Source organism: Pinus tabuliformis, chromosome Q (genome assembly GCF_031772625.1).
Source record: "Pinus tabuliformis cultivar Carrire ecotype Pingquan chromosome Q, CPIR1, whole genome shotgun sequence".
NCBI classification, from domain to species: Eukaryota; Viridiplantae; Streptophyta; class Pinopsida; order Pinales; family Pinaceae; genus Pinus; species Pinus tabuliformis.
The window spans coordinates 1,345,559,621-1,345,572,133 of NC_142296.1; the positions used below are offsets into that span (position 1 = coordinate 1,345,559,621).

General features: G+C 36.8%; 1 protein-coding gene across 1 annotated transcript in view; it reads left to right on the forward strand.

The window, feature by feature from the left end:
• The window catches only part of LOC149224859 (casein kinase II subunit alpha-2), an 83,465-nt gene that overhangs the window by 26,431 nt on the left and 44,521 nt on the right, over positions 1-12,513 (forward strand). The window contains exons 2-4 of the mRNA XM_089386306.1: positions 132-261; positions 1,505-1,699; positions 7,054-7,211. Coding sequence (XP_089242432.1) covers positions 132-261; positions 1,505-1,699; positions 7,054-7,211 — 483 coding nt within the window. The remainder of the gene's footprint in view (positions 1-131; positions 262-1,504; positions 1,700-7,053; positions 7,212-12,513) is intronic.

Consider the following 12,513-nt stretch of genomic DNA (forward strand, 5'->3'; position numbering starts at 1 on the left):
GGGTATTTAGTTTTTGTACTAATCATTTTGGTTGTAAGACTTGCTGGTGTTTGCAGTATTTAGTACACTTGTTTTGAAATTACTGAAGGATTTAATGAAACATGCAATGGTTTGTTTGTAATGCAATGCAGTGATCAGGAAGACTATGAGGTTGTGCGAAAAGTGGGCAGGGGCAAGTACAGTGAGGTTTTTGAGGGTGTCAATAGCATTAACAATGAGCGATGCATTATTAAGATCTTGAAACCTGTCAAGAAGAAGAAGGTGATTACCATCTCTCCTTTTATTCTTTTTATTTATCAACTATGTTTTTGTACAAGTTCATTTTTTAGCCACAGCGAAAGTAGAATTTAAATAAGTTTTGTTGTTACAACTTACAATTATAGATGAACTAAGTTTTTTAAAACAACTTAGATTATTATACGATGTTTAGCAATTAGGGTTGTCTGCAAATTAGCCCTAGCTCGAGATACTTCTATATCCCCATATCATCAACACATGGATGGATTTTCTGAATGTTTAATTGTTTCTTTCCCCTATGAATTTTCATACTTCTATCAATAACTTTCATACTTCCAACAATAACTCTGATATTGCAGTAGCAGCTTCTGCAGTTGTATGTATGGTTTCATAGAACCCCCATTGCAACCCTCAGTTTTTGCAGGAAATTAAAATGTACTTCCATGTAGTGCTTGCTTAACTCATTATTAAAGATAGATTGTTTATCTGAAGTAGATTGAGGTCCAAAGTGAAAGACAATCTCCAGCCAGAGATTTACTTCAGAGAGCAGTGCTGTGTAACTGCCTGGGAATAGTTCTAGTGAAAGACATACTGGTGTTACACAACTGCCCTCAGAAATGCTTTAGCATTCTTTCAAAAATTAGGCAACTGTAGTCTGTCAGTGTGTAGTATGTGTTTTGGATACCAAGATTTTTTAATTACTTTCAATATTTCTATTTGATACTAGAATATATAAATTTTGTTTTTCTTTTCACTAGTTGTGCATGCATATGTACATGTCCCATGAACAATATGATGAAAATATTTAATGATTTATTGATTTGTTTTGTCAGGTCTAGAGTGACTTAAATTTCTTGACAAAAATAGATATACTTGTGTTGTATGTTGTGATGCTTATTGTACTACTAAGGTTTTTGTGGATGCTACATTTGATGGTTATCAGCATTTTTACTACAAATTGAATTTGTAATGGAGTAATATGTGTATGGAATCTTGAAGCGTGTCATGTGGGACAATATTAATATGATTGGTTTCTACAAATTTTGGGTTCTAGGCAATTCAGACTGTATTTTCTGTTCTCTGTTCTACAGTCCTGCTGCTATGTTGTCTAGATTTACTTTGATTTGAATTACATTGTGCTACGAAGTAGACACTTAATCAGCATATTTGATTTCACTTTGCAATCAATTTGCCGAAGTATTTTAGAGTAGTTTCAAGAAGAGTATTAACTATTCAACTTTAATGATATTTTCTGTTGTTGCTGCAGATCAAGAGAGAGATCAAAATATTGCAGAACCTTTGTGGAGGTCCAAATATTGTGAAGCTGCTTGATATAGTTCGGGACCAGCAATCTAAAACTCCTAGCTTGATTTTTGAATATGTAAACAACACAGATTTCAAAGTCCTTTATCCGACATTATCGGATTATGATATTCGATACTATATTTATGAGCTTTTAAAGGTTAGTTCTGCATTATAGGCTTTTATGTATTTTTATGTTTATTGCTGAATAGATTGGGCATTCAATATGTTATTTGCAAGTTCAGATGGATTTGGAGTGTAAGCAAGGCTTATATAATTTGATATGTGGAGATGGTAAGAATTATTTTGAAAACTCCCATGCATTAGTTATCTACTTCCAAGAGATGCGACATTTAATTCTTTTCCCTTTTTGGAAAATATAAAATTTTCTAGTGGGAACAAATAGAGTTCATCAAGTTTAAATGTGAAAATACAATGCTCTAGCTGTACACATAATTTCATAAGGCTATTAGCTTGTGTTCCTGTGCATAATACAGATGATTATTTACTTTTAAGAAAGACAAAAGAATCAATAACAAATCATCATTCTCTGATCTGGTATCTGATTGCTCCTTCATAACATTTCTTGCCACTTTATAATTTAACTTTGGCCTTAACATCTCAGACACAGACAGATCTTTTTTCCTCTTGCCCTTCACCAACATTTTAATAATTGGTGTTTTGACGTCTTAATTGGTATTCATGTACTTATTAATTTTGTTGGGGCTTTGACACTATTCCGTAATGTGCTTCCAAATGCCTTGTCAATCATCATTAAATTGTAATTGTTGAACCATATTTGACTGATCTCACATCTAAGCATTATCTACTTATAGACATCATAAATACCCAAGTGATCGTTGACCAGTAAACTATTTCCTATCTCCTTGGGACTGGTTTGCATTCCTTTGAAAAACCCAGGACTTGGAAATTTCATTATCGTTATTCTCACAGGGTTCTCTTTTTGTGGAGATTTCTGAGAATTATTTCCTGTAATTTGTCTGTTTTGACATGGTTTTTACCTTTGTTTCACTGAAGAGTCCCTGTAATGTTCCTGAGAAATTAATGGTACAAGGGACAAAGTAGCCTATCAATCCCTGTAGGCTATAGTCATTGATAAAGGGGAAAACCATAAAATCCCCAATGTCTACGCAAGTTGTGGGGCAGTTGGGCAAAGAAATCTGAAGTTGGGGTTTGATGTGAATTTTATTTACTCAATTAATTAAGGAGAGCCCCTCAAGGAAAGATTCCACCCTAGTTGGTCAATTATTCTTTCTTTCTTTCTTATGTTTGTTCTGGCACAGGAATCATTTATTTGAGGTAGCAGTGAAGTTCTTCTCCCTTTTTCTCCTTGTTTCCTTGTTCTGGCCACAGGAAAAATCGTGCATCTGAATGAACATCAAGACCCTGTGGAAACCCTAGGCAGATTGACATAGTTTGTGGCCCTGTGAATCTGTCTAAATCAACAGGATCAGATCCCTAAATTTCTGAAGCAGGATGCAGTCATTTGGAGGTCGGGTTTCCTAAGAACAAGGGCAAAGGCAAGGATCTGACACTAATTAAGATGGAACAAAGGGAGAATCTTGAAACGAGCGAAATTGTTTGAGGTTGTGATCTGTGCGTGTTTCATGCTTGAGGAACCTATCTTTGTACCTTAAGGCCAGTGGGCAGAAATTTCTGAGAAATTGGAAACATCTGTGACCACAAAAAAAATATCGTTTGCACTGAGTCAGAGTGTAACAGCTGTTGAGTGAATACATGCAACATTGACTGGAAAGAGGTCATGATAATTCTCTGAATAGAAGGTTATACGAGCAGATCGAGCAAGTCTTGTTGAATTCTATACGGGACATAATCTCCCAGGGTAAACTTTGCGACTGAGTTTGGACAGAACCGTGACAACATCCTGTGATCCAGCAAAGTTTGTCAGTGAGATGCTTGTCAAGTCGAATATTCACAAGTGCTGTAGGTCCTATGGTGAAGTTCTGAACAGAGGCAGAGTTCATCTATATAAGACGTATTGTGTCCTCTTCTTGATGGTTACCTGTAGTGGCTCTGGTCAAAATCGCATTTGATAGAATAGTGCAATTATCCTTAAGTGGGCTCAGTGTTAGTTGAACTCTGTCTTAATTTGTTTGAAATTACGTTGGGACTGATGGAACTGATCTGAACGATTGAATCCAGTTATGATTGTATGGGCTGAATTACTGAATGGGTAGATTTGCACTGTATTGTTTGAATTATTTATTAAAGGATGTGTATTGTGGAATTATATGGTTGCCTATGTTAGAATAGCATCAATTTGAAAGATATATCTGCCCTGAAACAAGCCTCTGTCTTTTCCCTCTAAACAGAAAGGGATCTAAGAAACCCTAGACGGAAAATTACCTTGGCATTCTACATTGGGAATTCCACTGGTTGTTGAACTTTTATTGGAACTAAGCCTGTTTTTAAATTACGTAATACTGCCAACAAGTATCGTTGTTCATCACCAGATTTTGGATTCTGTTCTGGATTAATTTATAGTCTACGGTATGTGTTGATGACTGTTGTATTAATTGAACTGTGTATTGTTGGAACAATATTGGCTATACTTGTATTGTGAGCTATTGATCTGTTGCAAACCCTAATTGCACATGGAAAACCCCAGGCAAAATAAGAAGCTGTAGAAAGCAAAATTGCCCTAGATCACTACAGTCCCACGCTCTTTATTGATTACAGGTCATACCTTCTTTTTAAGAAACAATAAAAGAAACAATCTTTGTGCTGCTCTGGTGTATGATCGCTTCTTTATAACAACTTTTGTTACTTTATCTTTTGGTGGATCTAACATGCTTGCAGGAATTTTGAGGTTTTTTCCATTAAAGATCTCAGCCGATGGCATATCTTTTTCTTCTTGCCTTTTTTTATTTATCTTTTGATTAGTAGCAGAAATTTTATATATTTTTAAAGGGGTAAATACAGAAGTTCACAAAATGCTTGAGCAGACAAGAGATACAGGTGTCCTCCAAAATCTCCACTGCATGAATACAGGGATTAAGGACCATAAAGAAAGAAGACCCTGGCTATATATTTTATGGCATTAAAGAAAGAGATAAGAAACCAGAAATACACCATGAGCGAGATAAAAAGTGTAAACCTAATCTACAGGCATAGCCAGATAAAGAATCTCCAAAAGGACCAAAACTATCCTTTCACAAAAAGAAGCTGGAGGATTACTGGTCATCATCTCTGGCTTTGGTTTCACGGATGGAACCATCCTTTTCTTACAGCGTTTTGAGCAGAAGGCCTTTTATCTGACTAAGTTCCCGATTCTGTCAAGTAGTTCCTTGGAGTGTGAACTGAGGGTTCCTTTCAGATAGGCCAGTAAATCTGTGATTGGTTTGTGGAATTTTCAAGTGCCAATTCTAAAGGCAATGAAGGAACAAATATACCACACCATGTCTAAGGTGTTCCTGAAAAGAGTGCACCTACTTCTAGTGTTCATGGAATCCTACATGGGAAAGTCTTGAGATGGGAGGGTCCTCAATTTTATTACCCTTAGTAGCAGACTAGGCTTCATCATTCACCTTACCACCTCAGATAAGGCAGCATCAGAGTCAGAGTGGGTGAAGGTTGAGAAGCTTCTGTTTGTTTTAATCTTTCAAGGCAGATGGGATATCTCTTTCAGAAGCCCCATCTTCTGAATCATTCTTTCTGGAGTCATCTCTGTCCAATTCAAGAAGAGTTTTGCACTTCCTCTGGCCTGCAGTTGTCTTTAGATTTGCCCATCAGGGAAGGATCCTGATTTCCCTTATCCTGCAGAACTTGGGCTTTCCACATATCAGGGCTCTTCCATATAAGAATGGTCAACCAGCTTTCCAATGAAGCAGGAGGGTAGGCAGGCCAGGAGATAGGCAAAGCCAGCAGAGGGTAAAGCAAGCAGAGAGTGGCCAGATTCTTCAGGCAGATAAGCTAAGGACCAAACAGCTCTCGGCTAATAGGTAAACAGCCTCCAGAGGTCTGAGGCTGTAGTCCAGTGGCAAGACTAACTAAAACAATAACGTGAATGCTGAGTGTATATGGAATTAGAGGAGTTACTTTGTTTCTCTTAGGCCTGATTTTGCGATGATGGGAAGTGATCTGTAGACAATCATCTTCAGAAGCCTTGGTTGAGATTCTCTTAGGCCTGATTTTGCGATGATGGGAAGTGATCTGTAGACAATCATCTTCAGAAGCCTTGGTTGAGATAGGCATGAATGTAGAGCTAGGTTGAGCCCTGCTGCCAGCAGCATGTATATCACCACGAGTGGTGAGAGGACCTGGGCTGATGCTACCATCACATCTCAGCTGGAGGTTGTGTTATATAACCTTCATTACCTGTACTTGCTGTGTAAGCTAATGGCCTGATCATGCTGCTAGTGCTGTCACTGGTGATTTTCCGCAAACTGTTGCATCATGCTATTCTTGGTTTATTTTGACCTCTTTATTGGTATCCAATTCATTGATAGTCCCATGACCATTTGACTATTCCAGTCACTTTGGGACTGGTTTTCATTCTTTGAAACTATTTAGGACTTGGAAATTTCATTACCTCTGTTCTTGCAGGGGCCTCAATTTATGGAAATTTCAGAGAAACTATTTTGCTGTAGCTTCTCACTGTTTTTATACAGTTTTGGCCTCTATTTCGTTGAAGTTTGGAAGTTTCTTTATGAATTTGATAGGATTTCCTGGGGAAGTTTCAGTGAAGTATTCTGCTCTTTACTTGTTACTTGACATTTCCTATAGATGTCTACCCAAGCTTCTTGTAAATGGATCCTAGCTAATCCTGTGTCAGAAAGCTCATTAGATGGGAGGATGGAAATATCTTGGCCATAAATTTCATATTTCAATTCTCTTAGTTAAGTTGCTTTTTTCGCCAAATTTCCCTGACGCATGTGCTTCTCTTCAAGAAGCTCCCATGGGTTTCACTGTCATATTGCTTGGAAGAATCTGGATTCTAAATTCAGTTTCTTCAATGTTGCTCCATTTTTTTTTTCGTCGAGTTCTCATAATTGATGCTGCACTGTTATGAGATCTACAAGGCTGATTGATTGCATGGATAAGTACTTTTGTACTGGTCTTAGTTCTGTCCAGAATTAAGAGTTGTCTTTCAGTCATTTTAGTTCCTAATTCTGAATATCTATTTTTGGGATTTTTTTTTCGGAGGAATCCTTTTTCAGGGCCATTTAGTCTCCCATTTACTTTAAATGGATTTCTATAGCCAGCTGACACATATCTGTATAGCACCTTTTGATAAAAAGTTGGTGGAATGGATGATAGTTAATTAGTTGGATCACTTGCAAATATATCACTGTTTTTTTAAATACTATCTTTGTGTTCTTTCTTAGAAATTCTTATGGTATCAGGTTATGGATGGATGCTTATCAATCAGTTGGAGGTCTTTTGAATTTTTGACTGTATTTTTAAATGCAATATTTGTTTGTTTTTTCCTGGAAAATCTTGTCATTTCAGATATGGTTTTGTTGCTTGCAGGCTTTAGATTACTGTCACTCTCAGGGAATCATGCATCGTGATGTTAAGCCACACAATGTCATGATAGACCATGAGCAGAGGAAACTTCGTCTCATAGATTGGGGCCTTGCAGAATTTTATCATCCTGGCAAGGAGTATAATGTTCGGGTTGCATCAAGGTAAGCTTTTGTATTCAAGTTTTTGATTTTTCTTCAAATTATTTTCAAATGAACCGGAAGATTTGACTTGATATTGATGTTCTGTGACAATATATCAGTATTTTGCTGCTCTTTTTAACTAGACATTGTGTCCTTGATTTTTTCTTTCTTTCATTTTTATTTTTATTTTATCTAAACTGACTTGGATCTCCTGAGTAAGTGAAACTTTGTTCTTTGATGATGTGTGTAGCTGCTAGTTGGTTCTCTGATGATGTATGTAATTGCAAGTTTGTTTTCTGATAACGGATCAGTGTGTTTCTTGTTCTCTGCTTGATTTTGAATCTATCCTTAAGAATCAAGTGATTTTGGCCTTTGCAGATTTGTGAGTAACTACTAGATTTGCATTTAAACATGATTTCTAGTCAGTGTTCCATGGGGACGCATCCCCCAGGGTAGGGTGCACCCCTTTGGGAAGATACAGTGGGGAACCTTTCCCTAGTGTGGGGGATGCGTTTCCCTAAAAGTGGTGCTTTTGTGCATCTGTTCTCGAAAGGATGGCATGTGAGGGGGGACGCCTAGAAGCACCTGTTTTGAGTTTGAGTTATATCAATTTACTATTCTAGTCATTAGACTTCAGTATCTACTATAGTTTGTTTAAACTTCAGTATCTGTAGTACTAATTACATTCTAGAATGATGAATTTAAACTTTAAATCAATTTATAATCATGAAGATGAATGATGAATTTAATTTTTAAATCAATGTAGATTGTAGAATGATGAATGATGAATATGGATCACTGTATTTCATTAATCGAATCCCATGGTGTATGGATGAATGAAGACCATGAATGATGTATGTATCGGCACGAGTTATTAATATGGATCAATGTATTTCATTATTTGATTCAATTATGTATGGATCCATATATTTATGCTTTCATTATTGAATATGAATTTGAATTTCATATATATACCCTAACGTTCCCTTGCGCCCCCCCCCCCCCTAATTTGCCTAAAAATTTGAGGGTACTACCACAACGCACCTGCGTCGTCTTGGTGGAACATAGTTTCTAGTGTGAGCAATGATGAACTTGAGATAAATTTATTAATGTCCAACTACTAACCACAAATAGGTCAAAGGCAATGCTAAGTATACTAGTGTGGGATAGAAGTGGGAGTGTGAAGGTCACTTGTATAAAAGCATGAATTAAATCTAAACTATGTTATGCCAAATATATAAATGATCGAAGACCATGAAATTGACAAGAATTGGAATATAGAAGTGTGCATGTACTATCAAGAACCCATAAACACGAAACAAAACTACACTCGAAGTCCCTTGTCTAACATCTAATTTTGTAGTGAAGAAGTACATGATGGATGATTGACCGAAGGCTCTAGAAGATTTGGTGAATTTGGTTTGAGATGTCTCCTTATTTGAAGAAGTAGCCTTATTTCAAGATTGGGAGAAAAGGTCCTCTTTGTTGGTGTCATGTGAACTATCCTAGGATTTGGTACGACACCCCTATAAAGGCTTTGTTCACTTGGCTTGGATAGCCTCCCATGGTCTTGCAAATCCAGTAGTTAATGAAGTGTTGATGTTTGCTTGCCCCTTGGTGACAATGCTTGTTGGTAGTGTAGGAAAGAAAGAGGTAATTGCTTTGGAGTTGTCTAGTTTTGATGGGGGTTGCTAGAGTGATTGGGATCTAAGGTTGAGTGCCTTACTCAAGTATAGGGCTAGGCATCTCTTGTTTGTAAATTAGAAGTTGGAGAGAGAGTTTTGAGACCCCTTAAAAAGGTAATGCAATTGGCCTTTGATTTTGTGATACATGGAGCATTGAAAAATGGAGTATGTAATGCCCCCAGTGGATTATTTGCTCACGGGAGGACAGAATAACCTATCCAAACCCGTGGCTATAGTCTTGATAAAGGGGGAAACCCCAATTATCTAATGTTTACGACAACATTGGGTAAATTGCTGGGAAAAAAGCCCAAATTGGGGGTTGCACTTGCAACACCTCACATTAGAGAAACCATATGGGGAAATTTATAAATAAAGTAGAGTTGGAGTCATTTATCATCATCAATTTGGATTTGACATTTATGTTTTCTTGAGTTGAGGCTTTGAGGGTTTTATATCCCTTCAGTGTAGGTGATCCCAACCTATCTAATCTTTGTCTAGTTTTGGTGGAGTTGACCCCACCCTACAATTGGTTAGCAACAGATCTAGTTATTTATGCTTGCAAATAGTATTGAATTGAAGTATTGGCTATGTACATTCTTGGTTTGTGAGACAATCAAGCCTATTTATTGTGGAACTGATGAATGCCATATTATTGTTGATACGGTTATTCATGTATGCCTATTATTGTTGTTGAATGACTTGTAAAAAAATATATGAAGGAATTTCTTCTATTGTATGGATGGATAAAATTCTGTTGATTTTTTGTTGGAAACCTTAGCTTGAATAAGAAGCCCTACTGCAAAAAAATTACCCTAGGACATTATAAAGTTCTCTTCTTAGTTTCATGATAGTAGTATTGGCAAATAACATATCCCTATGTAATAGGAGGATTAGTCTCAGTTCACAGTCATTTAAAACCCATCTGCAACTGTTTTGTGAGAGGATTCCTAATAGCATGTATCTATTGCTTAAGCATGCAAGGGCGGTTAAATAATAACGCTATCCTTCAAGTCCATGAAGTGCTTTGCATACAAGGCTAACCCCCATGGTATAACAACATAGGTAGCATGAATAAACTAGTTGAAGATGTCCTTTTTAATGATCTCATTCAACTCCTACTTGGTTGGTAAGAGTTGACTTCGGGCATTAAGAGGAATATTTGAAAGGGTGAGCTGATCCATCGAGATACTTGCCAATTGAAGTAGATATATAACCTTCACAAACCAACATGTTGACTTGAAGTGTTGGTAGTGGCTATGTCCTTTGAAGACCCTTAATCAAGATAAGGGTGGTGATTTTTGTTGGTGAAAGAGTTAGCATGGCCCTAAACCTAGTGTAGAAGGGAGACCAAACCAAATATGGTTTCAATCCTGAAGGGGAGGGTTGCAATCTTTGTTTGAATAATGACTTGGGTGATTGTCCTATTTACTTTGATGATGTGACAAGGCATACGACCTTGAATTCTCTCTCTATGTTGACTTATTTGTTGACATAAATTGCGACCTTTATCTTGCTCATTGCTCTTCAAAGTCCATAGTCCCTACCAACACTTATAGTTCACCTTGTTGTTGATTTGCAAAGTTCACTTATGTAGTTATATCGATTGGTTTCTTGGTTGACCGACTAAAAGTTAAAATTAGAATACGAGGTTCAAAAACCAAAATTTAATTTAATGTGAAAGGTATGTATGGTAGAATACCACCATACAACAACATATTACAAAATGATTTGACTACTAGTAGTTTTCATTATTCATAGATGGTAGGATTGATTTGTGCTTTATATTTAGAATAAGATCTCACTAATGTTGTAAGCATTATGACTAGAACTGTATTATATAATACTTGCACTAGTAGCCACAACTATTATTGAAAAGAGTAGCAAAAGTTCAAAGGCAACTACTCTTTTTTGGAATGTTATATTGTGTGAAACCTTGCCAAGTCATACAAGGGTATCTTATAACAAGGAGTAGTCCTTAGAAAAATCATCACAGGGTGATTTTTCCATTGCTTTCATCTCAAGAAACATAATGCTACATCAAATGATAGGTTCGGTTAATGCACAAAATGGATTTCTCCAAAATCCATTTGGGGTACTTATGAGAGATGTTTTGTGTGTAGATTATAGGATGGATTGGTTGGTTGGCCCACTATTAGGCGTTGATGGTTTGTTAATGCTATTTAGACTTGGCACATGGTGGCGAGTTCTTATTGCTTGGGTTGATGGTGGGATTGGTTTTTGAGGAGGTAATTTACATATAAGTATATCTTAATGACACATTATAGTTATATTTGATATTAGTTGGGCAACTCTTCAATGATAACAATTGTGTTTTACTCGCAAATTCAGATTAGTGTTTATAGTAGGTATTGTTAATGATAGTAGCGTTGGACAGGTAGTTTGGCATAGGTCTCAGTGCCTAGATGTGTGGAAGTGTATGAGGTTGGTGCTAATTTTTTTGCTTTTGCTGTTTTATATTTTATTTACCCTTTAAAATCCCAACAATGCATTTTTTCAATAGTTTGCAAATTAATTTACAAGTGATTTACTAGGAAATAACTTGCTAGTAGCTAGGGTTAAGGAAATTTAACATGGTATCAATGCTTACACTTCGATGGAGGCTGATTTCTAGGTTCCACATATATGAACTATAAATGGGATTGGTGGAGGTCATAAATTCTGGATGTTTTAAAGGACCAAAACACAAATCTACAAGAATTTGTAGTACTTCCAACAAATCTACAAAATCTTAGCAATTATATAAACCAATAGCGTATTTATTCTTGTGGGTGCTAGAAGGGGTTAGCATAATGCTAAAAATATCAGATCAATTAATGGAAATAACTAGTCTTAAGTTTGAAGATCGGTTGGATGGAGCATCTAACTTCTTCTCCTGGAAGGTGAGGGTGACTTTGATTTTGAAGGAGCATGGCCTTTGGGAGATTGTAGAAATGGTTGTTCTATCAATGATAGATGCAACATTGAAGGCGACTCATAAAGAGGACATCAAATCCTGAAAAGTGATAATGGATGTTGTGAAGGATCATTTGATCCCTCACTGGTAGATAAGTAGTCAACTAGAGGGATAGTCAAAGTTATAGTGGATTTGTTTCAAAGTGACAACTTGATTAGAAAAATGATTTTGAGGAACACGCTTAGATTTGTCTAGATGTCAAGGTTCGATAACATTACTAGCTACTTCATGAGGATCACCTAATTATGTGATCAACTTGCAGCGATTGGAGAGAAAGTGGGGGATGTAGAACTTGTAAATGTAGTATTGAATGGTCTCACCAGGTTATGGGAACCACTTGTCAAGGGAGTTCACACTGGGGAAAAACTTCCCAAATGGGGAGAGGCTTTGGGATTATTGCATCCATGAAGAAGCTCGAGGGGTGTCTAAACTAGTAGGTAAAGGGACGAAGGGGAGAACAATTAGATCAAGAAGGGAAAAGGGAAGGGTTCTAAGGGTAACAATGAGGGGGGAACCTCTTAGCTAGGGAAGAAGAAAGACTTGAGCAAGCTCAAGTGTTTCTTTTGCCACAAGAATGGGCACTATGCATCATAGTGTTTAGAGAAGAATGGGAAGGGGAAGGGGAAGTTACAACAAACAATGACATCAATAGAGGTACAATTTG